This window comes from Xenopus laevis, chromosome 3S (assembly GCF_017654675.1).
Source record: "Xenopus laevis strain J_2021 chromosome 3S, Xenopus_laevis_v10.1, whole genome shotgun sequence".
Lineage (NCBI taxonomy): Eukaryota > Metazoa > Chordata > Amphibia > Anura > Pipidae > Xenopus > Xenopus laevis.
The window spans coordinates 71,018,389-71,038,385 of record NC_054376.1 but is presented as its reverse complement, the minus strand read 5'-3'; the positions used below and the strand labels follow the sequence as shown (position 1 = coordinate 71,038,385).

At 36.6% G+C, this 19,997-nt stretch overlaps 1 protein-coding gene across 3 annotated transcripts in view; it reads right to left on the bottom strand.

Moving 5' to 3' along the window:
* Positions 1 to 15,813, bottom strand: part of pclo.S (piccolo presynaptic cytomatrix protein S homeolog) — a 148,715-nt gene extending 132,902 nt beyond the window's left edge. For all 3 annotated transcript variants that reach the window (XM_041588475.1, XM_041588477.1, XM_041588476.1), the window contains exons 1-2: positions 15,387 to 15,813; positions 272 to 1,553 (exon numbers count right to left, since the gene is read on the bottom strand). In XM_041588475.1, the coding sequence (XP_041444409.1) occupies positions 272 to 1,553; positions 15,387 to 15,601 (1,497 nt within the window). In that variant the 5' untranslated portion in view covers positions 15,602 to 15,813. The remainder of the gene's footprint in view (positions 1 to 271; positions 1,554 to 15,386) is intronic.
* Positions 15,814 to 19,997: the final 4,184 nt, after the last annotated feature.

Genomic DNA, 19,997 nt, shown 5'->3' with positions numbered 1-19,997 from the left:
AAAAATGCAGGCAGATCCATACTGTATAAAAGTCCCTGACATGTTAACACATGGAAATTTAAAGATGGCATTTTATTATGGCATTTTGCAAAGGTCATGTAATAAGTATTAACTGAACAGATAAATATGTCTGGTTAAAACTTCTGCTCTTATTCGGTTGAGATGGCATTATTATAGTTCATATGTATTTCAACATTTCAGTCATATGTAAAAATTTACTTAATGGCTAGTGTACAGAATTCTGGAATTAGTTAGAAGTTAGTAAACTTACCTCAGTTATATGTGGATTGGGATTAAAGCCACACAAGCTGCATACAGTAGTTTGACATTGAGTGCAGGTATTATAATTTACATTTTCCTTTGTGCCCAGCAAAAGTTCAGTGGATTTACAAAGAGGGCATATATTCTTGGGTATAGGTAGTTTTGGTGCAGCCCCACTTTGTTTTTTAGACCCTTCCTTTGTATCAGTTAATTGATGTGGATGCTGTTGTGTTGGTTCCTTGCTTAAAGTTGGCTGTGCTGGAACCATTTTTTGTCCTGTTTGTTTTACCTTTGTTGTAGGTGTAGCCTGAAAGTGTTGTTTTATTGGCTGCATTGCTGGACCTTGCTGCATTGGTGGCCCTGGGCGTTCTGAAGGTTGCTTCATGGGTAGACGTTGCTGTTGGGGTGTTGGTTTTACAGCTTGCTCCACATTAGTTTTGGCATTACTTTGGGGTGGTTTGGGTTGTTTGTTAGGTTCCTGCACAAGTTTTTTATCAGTCTCAGATGGCTGTTGTGATGTACTAAACCCCTGTTGTGAATATGTTGGTTGCTTTGATGGAGTTAAGTGTTGTCCTTGTTGTCTATCTGTAACAGGTTGTGATAACTGTTTGGCAGGCCTGTCTTGAATGGTATTAGCTTCTGGTACTTGGGGTAATGAGGTAGCATGTCCTCGCTCTACAGCTGCAGGTTTTATGGGGTTTGATGGATGAGGCAGTGGGGTTCTTGATATGGCAGATTGTGTAGGTGGTCTAGTTGCATCTGAAGACTGTGCTGTTTTCCTTGATGGACTCTGCTGAGAAGAAATTGGCTTGGTCTCAGACTGCAGCTGTGCAGGCTTACTTGACTGTTGTTGCTGAGTGACTGATGGTACGGTGGTAGATGTAGTTTGCCCTTTATGTTGTGCAGCTTTTGCTGACTGCTGCTGATGTTGTGAAGGCATTATATTTCCTTTGCCATCCTTTGTATTTTCATGTTCAGATTTTTGTTTCCCACTAGTATCCTCCTGGTGGGCTCCGAGATCAGACTTTGGATCAAAGGGACTGAATTTGTTTACAACAGAAGTAACTACATTTAATGGGTTACTGTCTGTAAGAAAATTACTCATCATACTTGGCTTTTGCTCCTCTTTAATATCTGGTTTTGACCTGGGTTCTTTTAAGCTGATAGTTGAAAGACTTCTGCCTGGTGCTTTCACCTCTGTTTTGAATGCATCTACTGTTCTGCTCTTAGTTAGGCCAGTAGGCCCTGGATCTGGAGGTTTGCTTGGATGTCTTGGAGACTGGTTAGGGCTTCTGATTAAAAAAAAGATAGAGATTATTAAAATAAAACATTCAAAATCTTTTCAGTAACTTAATTCTTACCATTATTCTGCCTATTTATATCTTGCATGTTATCCTGATAATATAGACACTAATTAGAAGCTAATAGTAATATCGATATGGTGTTAAAGTGAGACATTTATTTATTTCAAATTGGCAGCTACATTAGCAAAACAAATCCAATTTCTGTACATGTAAACCTTACTTAATTCCTATAGATAAATCTGGAGCAAAGCTTGTTATATGGTCAAAAAGTTGATGCCCTGGTTTTTGAGGTTTTAGAGAGATGAAAGCAAGGTAGCAGCTTCCTATCACATGTGGAAATGTATTCAGACGGAGTCCTACAAATTAACAGTATTGCTTCTTCAGATATTTGGGGCGCTCTTCTCTTAAAAATATATCCATTCTACAACAAAGCAAGCAAAGCATATTACTTCATAAGGTGATACAGTTTCTTAGCTTCAACATATACATTCTATAACAGACTGTTTAATAATATTAGATATTTGAAAGTCAGTTTAATGTTATAAAATTGGGTATGAATGAGATTTCTTGTTGATACTATATGAAAAAATGCCCTATATTAACCTAACCCAATTTAATGTTTTCTTTGTCCTTTCCAGTAAATGCCCATTGAACTACAAATGTTCTGCTAAACTGCTATTCCACAGATGTAATCCCACAGGAGATTAGCTGCTTCCATAGTATATTTAGGTAAGAACTGCATAAAGAACATTACAAAAGGGTATGAATTAATAATTTGTTCAGGTACAGGATCTATTATTGTGAATTCTCGGGACCTGGGCCAGGTAAGGGATCTTGGATCTTCATATCATATCTGCTAAAAATCATTTAAACATGACATAAACCCAACAGAATTGTTTTGCCATCAATATGGATTCCTTCATCTTAATTAGGATCATAAAATACTGTTATATTATTACAGGAGGAAAAAAAAAACTTTTTTTTAAATTAGAATTATTTGCTATTAACGGAGTATGTGGGAGATGGCAATCCCATAAATATATAGCAATACACTCTCTTTCTCTCTCCCTCTCTAGTGTGTGTAATTACATGGTGATTAGTTGCCTAGTTGCCGTTTTGGCACCAATTCAGTCAAGGGTTCATATTCTAGAGTTTCACTACAGCTCTGTTTGTTACTTGTTTACATTCTCCTGATGAAGGCCCCTGTATAGGACCGAAAAGCTGAGTATTCAGAATGTATTTTCTGCATTAGTATTTTCTGTCTAAATAAAATTATTTTTCTATTTTCTATTTTCAGTGCAACAGCTTTATTTGTGTGTGTGTGTGTATATATATATATATATATATATATATATATATATATATATATATATATATATATATATATATATATATATATATAATGGTATAGTAGAACCGGCACTCACCCTCAAAACATCAAGCCCCGGGTGCTACTTCAAAAGTTTGCATATTGGATCATTTAAGAGCACTCACGGGTGTTGTGAAAAATACTTTTTTATTGGAGTGTTACAATCTACCCCACATCAACGCGTTTCGGTTCTCTCAGAGAGAACCGAAACGCGTTGATGTGGGGTAGATTGTAACACTCCAATAAAAAAGTATTTTTCACAACACCCGTGAGTGCTCTTAAATGATCCAATATATATATATATATATATATATATAATGGCTCAAAAGAAGCTAGCACACACAGGACTTATGGAGAGAAAAAAGGGTTTTTATTTTAACAGAAAAAAACTAACGTTTCGGCTAGTTTCCTAGCCTTTCTCATATATATATGATAGTATTTTCCCTTTTTTTCATGTAATCTATTTTTAAACCTGGATTAAGACTGCCTTCTATTTTATATTGAACATGGTTTAATAAACACTCTTGAATGTTGTTATTTACTCTTGATGCAATATTAACTCTGACATAACACTTTAGTGCATTACGCTAATGGAAAACCAAAACCAATGCAGGTTATAAAAAATCATAAGATGCAATTATCGAATAGAAATACCAATGAATTTAATTAGTCTTGGAAGTGTCTAAGTCACTTGCATTTCAAGAAAGATTTCATTTACCCAGCATTGATTACCCAACATTTGCATGACAATACATTATATATATATATATATATATATAAACAACATGGGGTCGGTGCACCCAGAGCACAAAATGGATGCCTCAGTGCTGGAACAAAAAACAATCATATATAAATGTCAAAAAAGGTCCGCACACATAGGACTTGGATAAAGAAGAAAAAGTGTAGTTTATTCAACGTTTCGGCCCAGTCACTTGAGCCGTCCTCAGGAAGTGAACCTCACTTCCTGAGGATGGCTCAAGTGACTGGGCCGAAACGTTGAATAAACTACACTTTTTCTTCTTTATCCAAGTCCTATGTGTGCGGACCTTTTTTGACATATATATATATATATATATATATATATATATATATATATATATATATATATATATATATATATATATATATATATATCTATATATATATAATACATTATATATATATTTTTTAGAGAGAGAGAGAGAGAGAGAGAGAGAGAGAGAGAGAGAGAGAGAGAGAGAGAGAGAGAGAGAGAGAGAGAGAGAGAGAGAGAGAGAGAGAGTGTGTGTGTGTGTGTGTGGGATGCACACCTTGATTGTATTCAAGACCTGGGTGCTCATGCATAAAAAGTGAATAGAGAGTCCGTAGTGATGGCACTCATAGGATTTGTACAACAAAGTCAACATGGTTTGAGAAACAAAAAAAGGTTTATTAGTCCAACGTTTCGGTCCCACACAGGAACCTTTTTCACTGTGGACTCTCTCTCTATCAAAATTAGCCGGCACTCCTTTTTACAAAAAAATCGAAGTGCCTGGGTGCAGTCATAAAATATAGAATAATCAAACAACAATGTCCGCACTCCCAAGTCTTAAAGATTTAAAAGATTATTAAAAAGAACTGATCTTTCGGCTAGCAAAGGCTAGAATGCTAGCCGAAAACATCAGTTCGGACATTGTTATTCAATTATATATTTATACACACACACAGATAATTACATAATATAATATGAATGCTTTGTTGGACAAATGTCACATAATAATTTTTGTAGAAGAGATTTTAAAATATTTTCTGACTGTTTAATAGTATTGATAAGAAGTGATAAGCTGTTACTGGAAAATATTGGCTGCTCCATCAGCTTTTGAGGGTGGTTTAATTAATATTATGAAGACTAAAAATGTAAGTCTTTATAAAGTCTGCTAGCCTTTTATTCCGAAATGGAAACACCATAACACCATAAAGAAAACCATCAAAATAAAAAAATAGAAATAACTATAAATTAGGAAAAAGGGAAAACTTAATAAGGGTACAGAACAGAGACAACAATACTCTTCTCAGTTCATTTTACTTCCATTTCTTGTATTTTAGTAGATTTCAATATTGCTATAACAACCTGTTTTAGGAATTATGCAGGCTGTGCATGCAGTAGGTGTTTTGATAAATGGGCTGTACTCATGGTGAATTGGAGGCATAGAATCACAGCAAAGCCTGAAATTGACAGAATGAGTTCTCTATTTACCTTTGTTCTCTATTTACCTTTGTTGATGCTAGCTCTGCAATACCAGTTGTAGGCCAGCAGACAAAAACATAGCAGACCGTTACAAAAGCAGTATTAGGTGTTCTGAGCCCTGTTCTGAACCATGTTCTGCACACATCTGTCCCCAACTTACTATCCAGTATTGAGGAAGTAATTTGCTTGTACAGTACGAGTGCTCTAAGGTTAATGTTGAGTTCATTAATGTTGGCTCTGGACAGCTATTGAAAAGCTAAGCTAAGGGGTCATTGCAAATAATCAAGCAGAAAATGAGGTTTGCCTGTAATATGGCTGATGCTACAGGGCTGATTATTAAATTCTGATGCTAATTGTGCTGGTTTTTGAGCTGAAATGCATCAATTATCTAATTTATTTACTATTCAACCTCATATAGTGACCTTGTATGCCCAGAGCATGGGCAGTGAATCAACATGTTTAGAGACACAGATCTTTACTGCTAAAATGCTGTGATTCTTTTGGGCTGGTATAGAAACCCAAAACATAATGTACAACATTTCTGCCCAATTTCTTTAGTTAAGATTTAGTTCTTTATTAAGCAATTGGTTGATGAGTGTGAAAATCCTTAAATGTTCAATATTATGAAAATAAAAATTAAATAAATGACAGGTTCTAAACCCACTGCTTTTTTTCTTTTCATATAATCATTATATCATTGTCTAAATCTTCAATATGACAATTTACTAAGATTGTAAGGAGAGACTTCCTCTTCTCTTTAACACTTACTCTTGTTAGTATTGTATTTGTGTACTTAATTACAGTATATTCTATTATTGTATTGATCCCTGACTGTTCTGGCAATGCATTGGTTTACTACACATACAGTAGTTGCATAATAGAAAATACATACAATTACAAAACATGAGTTCTCATAAAAAAAATTTAAAAAGTAGATTTCTTCAAATTCAGTATTTTATAGAGAAAGTGTTATATGGAGAAGTATGTCTTTACTATTACCATGTTGAAACTAACGGGCATAGATTATCATTTAAAATATTACCATGAAAGATAAAAAATCAGAAATGAGTTTGATACACATTTCTAGTTGGGCTCTACCAATTATTTTAAATGTGAAAACAAACTAATTTGTAAGTCAGTTATGAAAACAATGTGGTTGCGCACTAATTTGTAATTAAAAGTTCTAATGTATATTTGTATTTATTTAAATCATTAAGCCATAAGGAATTGCAAATCCCTGTAATTTAAAACAATATATTCTTTGGGTTGCTGTCAGTGTTCACTGAGACGTATGTATTTATAATAAAAGTTTTATATCAAAATATTCTGGTCAGTATATTGTGCTGGGTAATAAAGGATAATTTATACAAGAAATATGTTTTGGAAGTCTTTAAGGATATTTGTACATTTCTGTGATTTTTAGTTGTTTTTAATCCATTGCTAAATTTATATTTAATATCATGACCACTTTGAAATCAGCTACTTATGATGCAGGACAAGGGTTTCTAGGACAGTTTGCAAATCGACCTTAATATTTTAGTGGGCTTTGTCCCCTATGTGACACTCTACACAGCTGCTAATAGATCAAAACATTTAGAGCAGTGATCCCCAACCAGTGGCGTACGAGCAGCATGTTGCTCACCAACCCTTTGGATGTTGCTCCCAGTGGCACAAAGCAGGTGCTTAATTTTCAATTCCTTTCTTGGAGACAAGTTGTGGTTGTATAAAAAAACAGGTTTATGGTCAAGCAGAACCTCCTATAGGCTGCCAGTCCACACAGGGGCTATCAAATACCCAATCACTTTTTTTGGCATCCCCAGGGAGTTTTTGTTTATGCTTGTGTTGCTCCTCAACTCCTTTCACATTTGAATGAATGATGGGTAAAAATATGTTGAGGGCCCTGGTTTAGAGAGTGAAAACAGGCCCTTTTGTAGTCATCTCTTGCCATGGACTGAATCCCAGCTGAATTATGTGAACCATGTGCTGAGGACACTACTCTCTGGAATTGGATCTCAGAATTAGCTGGTGTGTTGCCAGGGGAACTGGGTAAAGATGTTGAAATGTAATTTTAAATTTTCTGTTAATGAAGTCAACTGCCAGCAATAAACCCTGAGCTGTGAAGCTGCCAGCCGTAATATCTTATTGTGCAATTAACCTTCACTCATTATTTTATAATCATGCTCCTTACACTTGCTTATACTGTAAAGATGAAGGGGCGTTGTCCCTTCACTTCTCTCGTACAATGTTTGTCTCAAGATGGTTCCTGTGACAGGTTGTATAGCATTGTGTAGATTGTGGGGTGAATATATTACTACAGGTTTATGGAGCTTATACAACCTTGAACCATACAAATCATGTTGAGGAAGCAAAGATCATTTTTTGCCTGCTAATGCTAAATGCTAATGTTTATGAAGCATTTGTTCCATCCTGATGCCCTGCTGTTGCTACACTATCATAGGTCATCCAAAATAAGCTAGTTAGACACAAAATTATTATTTCATTCTTACATACTGTTCTAAAGCAATCTTTCATATACACAATTTCTACATGGTCATAGGTCATCCAAAATAAGCTAGTTAGACACAAAATTATTATTTCATTCTTACATACTGTTCTAAAGCAATCTTTCATAAACACAATTTCTACATGGTCCCATCTAGCCACAGCTGACGAAATAATTATAATATGTGCATTCAAAGTAACAATAAGTTCAATCAGGGACTCATATTTAGCCAAATTGTGAGCATTATAGATCAAACTCCCTTGTTTTGTATACTGGGACCAATAATAATCAGCAGAGATACACGAACAGAAGCAGTACTATCCTAAAACAAAACTAAAAAGAACTAAGAAGTCAAATATTGGGTAAATAATTGTATGTGTAAATAATCGAGAGTCATACATTTTGCAATCATGCATGTTTAAAATCAAGAACTACAAATAAAGGGAAAAAGACTAAAACTAAAAATTCTATTCTAATTGGGATAAAGAATAAATATCTAAAGTTGCCATTTGAATATTCTACATACTGTATATAATTTGTCATTTAAGTATCAACGCATACACCACAGTCTAAAAATGTTGCATTATTATGAGTTTTTACGCAGTTTGGAAATATGTTCTCCCAAAACATAACAATAACACATCATTAAATATTTATATTTATATCTATGTTATTTTTAAGATAACATTTTCCAACAACATTTTTAGAGCAGCAATGGCGACTATAGATGTATCGGTAACACCCAAGAGATGTGGTATTTTCCTCACTAATCTCTAAGGTGTGAATCACAACTCATGTAACTTATATATGTCTGCTAAATAAGAAGTGTGTATCAGTGACTTGTTCCAGGGAGGTCACATATTAGGAAAGGGAGAAGTCACCAACAGCAATGAGAACCCACTTTGAACTTTTTGGAACAAGCAAGAAAATAAATAGAATTTCACTGAACCATTTAAAAGTCTTTGTTGAGCAATACTGACCTTTCCATAAAAAGTTTCTTCTTTTACTTATAATGTTACATGTGCCTCAATCGTTAAATATATATATATATATATATATATATATATATATATATATATATATATATATATATATATATTGTTTTTTAATTATTTAACTTCTTTTTCAGGCATTGGATAAAATAACATTTTAAAAGAGCAGTATTTATCAGTATACCCCCAATTCTCACCATGAGCAAAATACATGGACATATTCTTTTAATTTCTAACAAATCAACATATCTAAACTATCAACTAAATTAGTTGAATAATAATGAGCTCTGTATAAACAAGCCCACCTTACAAACCGAACCTACTCTATGTTAATAGATAATTCTTCAATAAAGACACAGTTGTGTTTTCCCGTATTCCCCACTACACAGCAGACAGAACTTTGAGCATGCACAATCTCAATTTATTTTAATTAATGTTAATGTACAAATCTAAATCTGACAGAAGGACACTCTTTTCAGGGGTGGGGGTGACTAAAAGAGTAAATTGGGCATTATTCAAGAGGGGTTTTACTTGGGCTTTATTCAACAGAGTTTTCCTTTTTATCAGTAAATCATTTAAATGCACTATTTACATACAAACAGATATATTCCCCTTTTATCAAAAGGCTCAAGGGGGACTCCTTTCCAAGTCTGTTTGACCTCATATGTATTCCTCCACTGTAAAAAATTAAACAATGACATTAAAGGAACAGTTCCGTGTAAAAATAAAAACTGGGTAAATAGATATCCTATGCAAAATAAAAAATGTTTCCAATATAGTTAGTTAGGCAAAAATGTAATGTATAAAGGCTGGAGTGACTGGATGTCTAACAAAATTGCTAGAACACTACTTCCTGCTTTTCAGCTCTATAACTCTGAGTTAGTCAGTGACTTTAAAGGGGGGCCACATGGGACATAACTGTCCATGGAGTTTGCAATTGATCCTTATGCAGCTTAGATTCAAAAGCAACAGTTATGACCCATGTGGCCCCCCTAAAGTCACTGATTGGTTACTGACTGGTTACCAATCAGTGGAAACCAAGAAAGTAGGAAGAAGTGTTGTGTTTTGTTATGTTACACATCCAGTCACTTCAGCCTTAATACATTACATTTTGGCTAATTAACTTTTTTTATTTTGCAGAATGTCTATTTGCCAAGTTTTTATTTTGATAATGAAAAGATCAAAATAATTCCCTTCTATTTGTTCATGTCGCTTTTCCCTTCTTTTCTTACACTTTCCTTTCCACTAAAAATGCTTATTTATACTATATGATTGTTTCTTAGACTCTTTGAATGTAGTGGTTTCCATAGATATCCAATGTCACTAATTCTACGTGGCAGATTTATCAAGGGTAAAAAAAGTAAAAAAGTAAAAAAATTCTAATTTCGAGCTATTTTTGTGTACTTCGACTATCGAATAGGCCAAAATTCTATTCGAATTTGAAAAAGAATTGACTATTTGAATATAGAAATTTATCATGTACTGTCTCTTTAAAACTTCGACCATTCACCATCTAAAACCTGCCGAATTGCTGTTTTAGCCTATGGGGGACCTCCTAGAACCCATTTGGAGTCATTTCGTGGAGGATCGAAGTGTTTTGGGGCAAATCATTTGGTGGACTTTCAAAAATCAAAGTGTTTTGGGGCAAATCCTTCAATTCGAATTCGGTCGAATGTGCTAAAACTTTGATTAGAATAATTTGAATACAGCCTAATCAACCGAAGTTAAAGGGATACTGTCATGGGAAAATTTTTTTTTCAAAATGAATCAGTTAAAAGTGCTGCTCCAGCAGAATTCTGCACTGAAATCCATTTCTCAAAAGAGCAAACAGATTTTTTTATATTCAGTTTTGAAAACTGACATGGGGCTAGACATTTTGTCAATTTCCCAGCTGCCCCAAGTCATGTGACTTGTGCTCTGATAAACTTCAATCACTCTTTACTGCTGTACTGCAAGTTGGAGTGATATCACCCCCTCCCTTTTTCCCCCCAGCAGCCAAACAAAAGAACAATGGGAAGGTAACCAGATAGCAGCTTCCTAACACAAGGTAACAGCTGCCTGATAGATCTTAGAACAGCACTCAATAGTAAAAACCCATGTCCCACTGAGACACATTCAGTTACATTGAGAAGGAGAAAGAGCAGCCTGCCAGAAAGCATTCCTCCCCTAAAGTGCAGGCACAAGTCACATGACCAGGGGCAGCTGGGAAATTGACAAAATGTCTAGCCCCAAGTCAGATTTCAAAATTGAATATAAAAAAATATGTTTGCACTTTTGAGAAATGGATTTCAGTGCAGAATTCTGCTGGAGCAGCACTATTAGCGGATTCATTTTGAAAAAATGTTTTTTTCCCATGACAGTATCCCTTTAAAAACTTCAATTTTATTTTTTTAATAAATTTCGATTGGTCTTTTTTTATTCAAAATTCGAAGTTATGGGAGTTCATAAAAACTCCCATTACTTCGAAATTCGACCCTTGATAAATCTGCCCCTACGTGTCCAATAAAACCATAAAGAGTAATATATTTTAAATACATTTTCTCAATCAAAACACAAATTTGAAACAGGCCCACAGATACATACAGTAAGTTAACATATTTAGAAACTGCAGTTATGTGGAGTACAATGACAAATCAAATGGCATACCATGCTATGCCCTCAAAGATCAGACCAATCCTCTCAATATCTAGTACAGGTATAGGACCCGTTATCCAGAATGCTCGGGACCTGGGGTTTGCCGGATAACGGATCTTTCCGTAATTTGGGTCTTCATGCCTTAAGTCTACTAGAAATTCATTTAAACATAAATAAACCCAATTGGCTGGTTTTGCTTCCAATAAGCATTAATGATATCTTAGTTTGGATCAAGTACAAGCTACTGTTTTATTATTACAGAGAAAAAGGAAATCATTTTTAAAAATTTGTATTATTTGGATAAAATGGAGTCTATGGGAGACAGCCATTTCTTAATTCTGAACTTTCTGGATATTGGGTTTCCGGATAAGGGATCCTATACCTGTATTGCCTTTAATAACACATCCACATTTGCCATGTTTCTGGATGGTTTTTGGCTGATAAATGGATACATTCCCGCTATAACAATAAGACAGTTGTTAACAAAGTGCAGCAGGTCATTTAACATGTCAGATGCAATTCTGCGAAGCAGTAGCCTTTCTGGTATGCCAATCTAATTAATGCAGTTATTACCCTGTGTTACTGAGATACTGGTACAGGCTTGTGGTAGCTGTTTACAGAATATAATGCATTTGAAAAAAGTGGGTTATGCTTGTTTGAATTTAAGCAAACCACTAATATATGCTAATCGTATTTCATAACAGCTGGATATGCTGGAGGTAGTGGGCTGATTAAGTTGGCCTTTCTAGGTGCCTGGGGCAGAGGCTGAGTCTGGCACAACCTAAAAGGCCATTTTGGGGCTAAGATTTGGGGCTAAGGTTGGAGGGAAACTCCAATTTGATTTTAAAGATACTCCTGGAAGCTTAGCATGCAGGCAAAATAGAGTGGGTTTAAGAGGTATATCTTACCTCCCAACATTTAAAAAATGTAAAGAGGGACAAAAACTTTAGCCACGCCCTTTTTATGACCACTTCCCCTAATTGCCATGCCCATTTTTCAAAATTTGGCAGGTTATGAAAGTTTGAACACATTTCTGGGAGTTTTAGGGTCATGTTTTAGGTGTTATTACAGTTTTGCTAATGAAGCTGAAATTGCTCTTTAAGCTGTGAGTCACAGTTTCCCTAAGAGATTTGATTATCTTAAATAGTTACAATTGTATCTTTGCTTATCTTAAATTGTTGAACTGTGAAGTGAGCGGACTTGATAATACAAAGCAGTAATGCTTTAAAAAACAACATAATTCTGAAAACAAACACTTTACGGCAGTTTTTCAGTGCTACATGTTTTGAAAAGAAATAGCAATAGGAAAGATAAGAAACTGAATTGGCTATAATTGAAGGCTTCCAATCAATATGCATGTTGGCAGTGCCTGTATTGTAGACTGTAGAACATTGATAGCACTGAATGTCAATTAGCAGCGTCTCCACTGTTCTGATCTTTAATGAATTCAAAAGACACACATTTGAATCTATGCAGAAGGGAAAGTCAGTATTATTCTTGTCGCTATCTTTAGAAGAAAAAGGCAAAGTATAAGAATTGTACAGAGCCTTGTTAAAATTAATTTAGAACACTGTAAGGCAATTCATGTGCCATTGTCATCTCTTGTTATTCACTGTTTTTTACAGTTATAAATAAAATGTTGATACATTGCAACTAGCACTCGCAAAACCCCCAGGGCCACTCAAGCATATGGGCTGAAATAAGGATTCAGTTTAGATTGATTTGAGGTGCATTTTTGTGAATGATTATTTACATTATGGTGGTAAGAAAAATGTAAAGCTGTTCTGCTTTTTCTTATTCATTAAATACATTTGCCAATAAAACTAAGTCCCCATTAAAGTGCAGTATTATGGTGATGAATGTACTATGACTAATATGGCTAAATTTGTAGGAGTGCACTTTTCCCTCTGACATCAGTCTTGAATACAGTGACTCAACTGCATGTGAAAAAACTGTGATGCTATTAATATTCGTATATTGGCAAATTAGTCATCCCTCCAACCACTGCATATGCTAATCACATAATTGTTTAAATAAAGCCTTTTCTCTTGTGATAAACCAAATATCTGATTCCCACAAAGGGGCAATCAAACTCTGCAATAGAAAGGTCTAGGCAATTCAAGGAGCCTGTACAATCCTTAACTATAATCCTCAAGGGAGCAGGCCCTGCAAGTCCACTAAGGTTCATTCAAAAACCTATTCAATGAAGGAGCTTAGTGTGCGTGTGTGAGCCATCAAAGGCCATTCTACATGAACATGTGACATAAATCCCACAAGAGCAATGCTACAAACTGTTACTGGCAGTGAATTATAAAGAAAATACAGACCTAACTGATCTGCTCAAGCCTTGGCTACAATAGCAAGCTTACTTTAACCCTATTTTAACTGCTACCTAGCTGCCCTTAAATTCAATGTGCTAACTACTTTCTTATTTAATAAGTTCCATTATGACCACTTTGGAGTCTTGTTTAGCTTTAACATATATCCTCTAAACTATTTTGTTATGGCTTTCAAAAAAATATATATAAGATTTGAAAAAGTACATTTGTCTTGAAGGAGACATTTTGCGTAAAAAATAAGAATGTACCAGTGCATTATACTCATTTAGATATAGAAGAATTGTGCTTAAAAAAGTAGTGTTTCAGGCTGATTTATTGAATATTTTTGCAAAACCCCTAATAATCCCTCACTTCCACTTCCTCCTCCATGAATTCCCAGGCTGTGCAGGGGAGCCGGCAGCTCTCAGCTCACTGCACTGTAGGACAGGAACCAGTCAGCAACTAGCAGGACCTGATAGGGAACTGTAGCCTGTCTTTGCTTATGTGACTGCAGGGCTGTGATTGGCTGTCCCCCTCCTACTGTGCTTCTGGCAGGGACCATTAGGACACGCCCACCCCTCGTTTGAAACACAGACAGGGACCAGAGAACATCTATAGGGAGTTTCAATAAAGGGGCGATTTTTAAAGATAATAATTTTTAGCACCATGTAAAAGCAACACCATATATTACTTATAATTTCCTACAGAATTGTGTTTTTTTTTTTTTCATTTATCTCCTTTAAATCCTGGGCCCTGACATCACCAACAAAAGTTATGATTTCTTTTTGAAAGAGCTGATAACCACAGCTACACACAAAAAATGGGGGGGAGGGTAAGCACATTTTCAAGACAATTATTCTGGATAAATTCTGTTTAAGCCATAGTATATATATATAGTATATAATAAACTATTTAAATAATGTAATAATCAATCGTTTTCGCTACTAAAACTTTGCCTAAATATGTTTTTTTTTTTAAGTTACTCAGTACTTAGCATAGGAGTCAGACCAACAGTGTGCTGTTTCTGTGGGAGGCGCATTCATCCTAATAAAATGGCACCAGCTGCCAAACTCACTAAGCTGAACTTCAGCACCATGGACAGAGAAGAAGGTTTATTACTATGAACTCTACCAACTATTGCATTCTAGTCTCTGAGCCACCACATAATTGAACTCTACTGAGACAAACACCATTCACCACAGACAGTCCTTATATATAAAAGGCAACACACTGTGATATTTCAGAAGGATGCATGAAGAGTGTGAATGAATAGTACTAATATACACTGGGGAGATCTCTGAACTTCCTAGCAATGCTAATGGTAAACGAGGTGTCAATTTAAAGCAGGGATGGGCAACCTGTGGCCCTTCTGCTGTTCTAACATTACACCTGCCAGTATCGATTATGGGAGCTGTAGTTCAGCAACAGCGGGTGGACATCCCTGATTTAAAGAAACTCTCTATTTATCTGTGCTTAGGTAGGCGCTGTATACTAATGAGTTATAGAGATCCGAGCGTTCTCCCCTAGAAGCCAGCGTTTCCCAGGGTGTTTGTACAGTATCCCTGCCCTTCCCTGCAGTGCTTAGCGATCCAGTCTGATAATACACCTCCTCCATTAGCTGAGAGTAAACGTTAAGGGAGTAGCTGTGTCACTATCACAAAAGGCAACAAATTGCTGCAAATGTCACACATAGTGTCGGAGCCATAGCCAGCAGCCAGGACAAGCCACTGATCAGACATGGAGCCTAGCGCTAACAGCTGCTGTCTGGGGAAAAGAGAAGAAAAAGGTAAATTCCCTGCCTTGGTAATGGACGGTCCGTGTCGCTCCCTTTTCCCAGATCCTGCGCCCGTGACATCACAGCGACGATCTGTTTTCTCTCTTCTTCGCTCAGCTTCCCCCACTGAGCCTCCATTCCTGCAGGGATCTGAGCAAAACCCACTCTGCTATCCGCTGCCATCCCCTCTGCTAATCCACCCATCCCTTCCCCTCCTTCTATACTACCTTCGTTCCCCATGATGTTGCTGCCGCTACTGGTGGCGACTAAACAGCTTCTGACCCCTCTCCCACTTGCGCTTTAACTCCCAGTTGCCCTAGAGAATTCTTGCCCCTTTTCCTTATTTTGTAATCCTACGCTTTTTCCTCCATGGTGCTGAGCTCTAGCGTTGGTGATGCTGACAGCCCGGTTAGAAATGCTATCGCTGCTAGTCCCCTCCTTCCCAGAGCAGGGCGCATGCTCAGCTGCGCCAGGTGATCAGTGCGCATCATCATCATCATCATCATCGCAACTTCCCTCGCAATGACCTGACCTCGGGCGCTGCTGCTGTTGCTCCGGCTTTGCTTAGCGTCATTATCGCAGCGCTTAGTTCCTGTTACATCATGTGCTGCCACATGTAGTGCATCGTTGCATGGGGGATAGTCAGTGGGGAAGCTGCTTATTTATTTCTAAGCTGATAAAGGGAATGGAACATTTCAGGAAGAAATGTTGGCCATGTTAAAGGGATACTGTCATGGGAAAACATGTTTTTTTTCAAAACACATCAGTAGTGCTAGTCCAGTAGACTTCTACACTGAAATCCAATTCTCAAAAGAGCAAACATATTTTTTCATATTTAATTTTGAAATCTGACATGCGGCTAGACATATTGTCAATTTCCCAGCTGCCCCAGTCATGCGATTGTGCCTGCACTTTAGGATGGAACTACTTTCTGGCAGGTTGTTATTTCTCTTACATAATGTAACTGAATCAGTCTCAGTGGGACTTGGCTTTTACTATTAAGTGTTGTTTTTAGATTTACCAGGGATCTTGTGTTAGGGAGCTGCTATCTGGTTATCTTCCTATTGTTCTTTTGTTGGGTTGCTGGGCGGTGATATCACTCCAACTTGCAGTACAGCAGTAAAGAGTGACTAAAGTTTATCAGAGCACAAGTCACATGACTGGGGGCAGCTGGGAAATTGACAAAATGTCTAGCCCCGTGTCAGATATCAAAATTGAATATAAAAAAAATCTGTTTGCTCTTTTGAAAAATGAATTTGAGTGCAGAATTCTGCTGGAGCAGCACTATTAACTGATGTGTTTTGAAAAAAAACATGTTTTCCCATGACAGTATCCCTTTAAGATTGTTTACCACGAAAAACAGATGTTCAATAAGCATATGATAGCAGGGGACAGTTTCTTTACTAGAAGTGCTACAGCTTTAAAGGACCAGGAACATCAATTTTTTTTAAAAGAAATTGTTAGTATAGAACGAAAAAAAAAACACAAGGACAAATTAAAGTTTAAATCGCTAAGTTACCAAAACGCAAAATTTTTTTTTATTTTACTGATCCTTTAAAGGAGAATTAAACCCTAAAATGAATGTAACTAAAAATGCCTTATTTTACATACTATTGTATAAAACCAAAAGTTTCAGCTTCTCAGTAGCAGCAATGATCCAGGACTTCAAACTTGCCACTGGGGGTCACCATCTTGGAAAGTGTCTGTGACTCTCACATGCTCAGTGGGCTCTGAGCAGCTGTTGAGAAGTTAAACTTAGGGGTCGTCACAAATTATCTGGTAGAAAATGAGGTTGGTCTGTAATATAAGCTGATGCTGCAAGGCTGATTATTACATTCTGATGCTAGTTACACTGGTTTCTGTGCTGCCATGTAGTAAATATCTGTATTAATTACTAATCAGCCTTATATTGTGACATTAATATTCTATGTGTACTGTATATTGTTCGTTGGTCCCTAAGCTCATTAAGTGACAGCAGCACAGAGCATGTGCAGTGAATCAGCAGAAAAAAAGATGTGGCATCTTTGGAGACACAGATCTTTACTGATAAAGGGTTTTGTTTGCCTTGGGCTGGTACAGAAGCCCAAAACATAATGTACAACCAAAGGTGTAACTATATAAGAAGTAGACCCTACGGCTGCAGTAAAACTGGTCAACCTGGGGGCATGAAAAATAATCTGCTGTGGGGCACAGCAATATCTAGTTACGCCACTGTATACATTTCTAGTCTACTTTTTTAGTGGTCAAGAGCACTTCCCTTAACTTCTAAGAAGAACAGTGCAGCTTACCCTGAGGTGCAAGTGCTCCTTATATGAGCATTCAGGGGCAAAATTCTGCAACCCTTTAGTTGTGGATGATTTTTTAGAGAGGCAAGGAAACAATTGTGCCAATGCTTCTACAGCATTGTCAACTTCTAAAAATGTATTGTCTGAAGAGCGCAGCAGTGCGTCTCCGTGAATTGGTTCTCCAAATTGGCATGCAGGTGCACATGTGCAAGCAGATGGGGATGGGTGGTGAGCTGACATTTCATACCCTGGGGTGTATAGCAAGTAAGTACATGCTTAAACCCCCCCTTGAAAAGATTTTTGTGGAGGGCCTGATTGACTGTAGTTATGCCACTGTACACATGCTCTTAAAATTGTATCTTGTAAGATACCCAAATAATTATTATTCATTATTATTATTGTTTCTCGTTAATATTATCATTCCTATCACTGAAATATGTAGTAATGAAACAAGGACATAGGTTAATTTGACCATATTATTTTATGGCTGCCCTGAAGTAAATCCAACTCACTTGTTTACCAAAAGGTACCACTAGTATAGAAACAAGTAAATCACCACGTTGTTCCTTGACTGCCCTGACATAACCAGTCCAGCAAAACTATAACCACGGTCCCCAAACAATCCCATAGAAGCAGGGCTTGTGTACTGAAAAAATATGCTGCATAAAAGCAGGAACTATCCCACAGTTACACCTATAACAGGGGTCCTAAACCCTTTTCATCCAAAAGCAACATTCAGATGTAAAGAGTTTGGGAGCAACACAAGAATGAAAAATGTTCCTGGGTGGTGCCAAATAAGGGTTGTGATTGGCTATTGGTAGCCACTATGTGGGCTGGCAGCCTACAGGAGGCTCTGGTTGGTAGTACACCTAGTTTTTTTGCAACCAAAACTTGCCTCCAAGCCTGGAATTCAAAAATAAGCATCTGCTTTGAGACCACTGAGAGCAACATGCTATAACAACATATTTAGGATGTCCACTTTGAACATGGATGAGAGTATTATGGGTAATCAGTTTGCAATTCAAATCTTAACAGAGATAAAATTGCAAAAAACAAACAAGATTTGCAAGATTTAAAGGAAAAGTAAACCTTCAGATCTGTGAATCTTTTTCACAGATCCTCCACTGGATCATCAAATCAAGATACAATTATAGATCAGCGTCACAGGCTATGGAAAAAAACAAATAACTGAACCGAGTGCAATATTGTTAATATTCAGTGCAGTCACCAAAGTTTTACAACACTAATCTGTGTGTGTCTCGAACCAAGTCTATGCACAGAATTTCCGTATGTGTTTTAAAGTGCTAAAGTGATTTTCACAAGGTCCTCTGAAGAAGCTGACCTCAGCGAAATGCGCCAGGTGTGGCATCACTGCCGATATCGGCATTGAGTGGATGTACAGGTGGAACACACGGGAGTGGGATATGCTGGCAGAACCCATCTCTTTGATTTGCAAAGGTTCACCTCCATGATCTGCACTATAAGACTGGATTGTTTGATATGAGCCCAGAAGTGTGACTTATGTAAGTGCAATAAGTTTTAAAACCTTTTATAAAATAAAGACAAATAACACTATGGGCGTTGTCCCTGCTTTTTAATGTCTTTACAGAAAAAGGAATACCCTGGAGTTGCTATTGATATGCTGTATTGAAATCAGGAAACTTGTAAGTTGCCTATCCCACCAGAGAGTGGCATGCTGAGTTTTACTGATTGAAGAAAACATCACTGCACCTTATTTTAATTCATTTTACCTTTTGAAGCAAGCAATAACAAACACTTTTACTTAATTATAATTATTATTTTGGAGCATCTTGTAGAAATCAATTTAGTACTTTAAAACACATACGGAAAATCTGTATAGACGTTCTATAGTTCAATTCTCACTCAAAACTTTGGTGACTGAACTGAATATTAACAATACTAGGACACTAGGTTCTGTTATTTGTTTTTTGTTTTTTCCATAGCTTGTGGCGCTGATCTATAATTGTATCTTAATGCAATTCAAATCTGTTGTTACCTGTCATGCAAAACAATAATTGTAATGCCCATAAAGGAACCATGTCTACCACAAAGGAGACTCCTTTTTCAGAATCACCACAGTACTGTAAAAATTTAAACCACCATTAAATTGTCAATAGAGGTATGTGGCCTGTTATACAGAATTCAACAATTATGGATCCGCACACACCAGTTTTTCTGCAGTGGGGAAACCCCCTTTCTTTTATTTTTATTCACCACCAATATCAACGTTTCGGGGGGTACAACCTCCCTTCGTCAGGATATCCTGACGAAGGGAGGTTGTACCCCCCGAAACGTTGATATTGGTGGTGAATAAAAATAAAAGAAAGGGG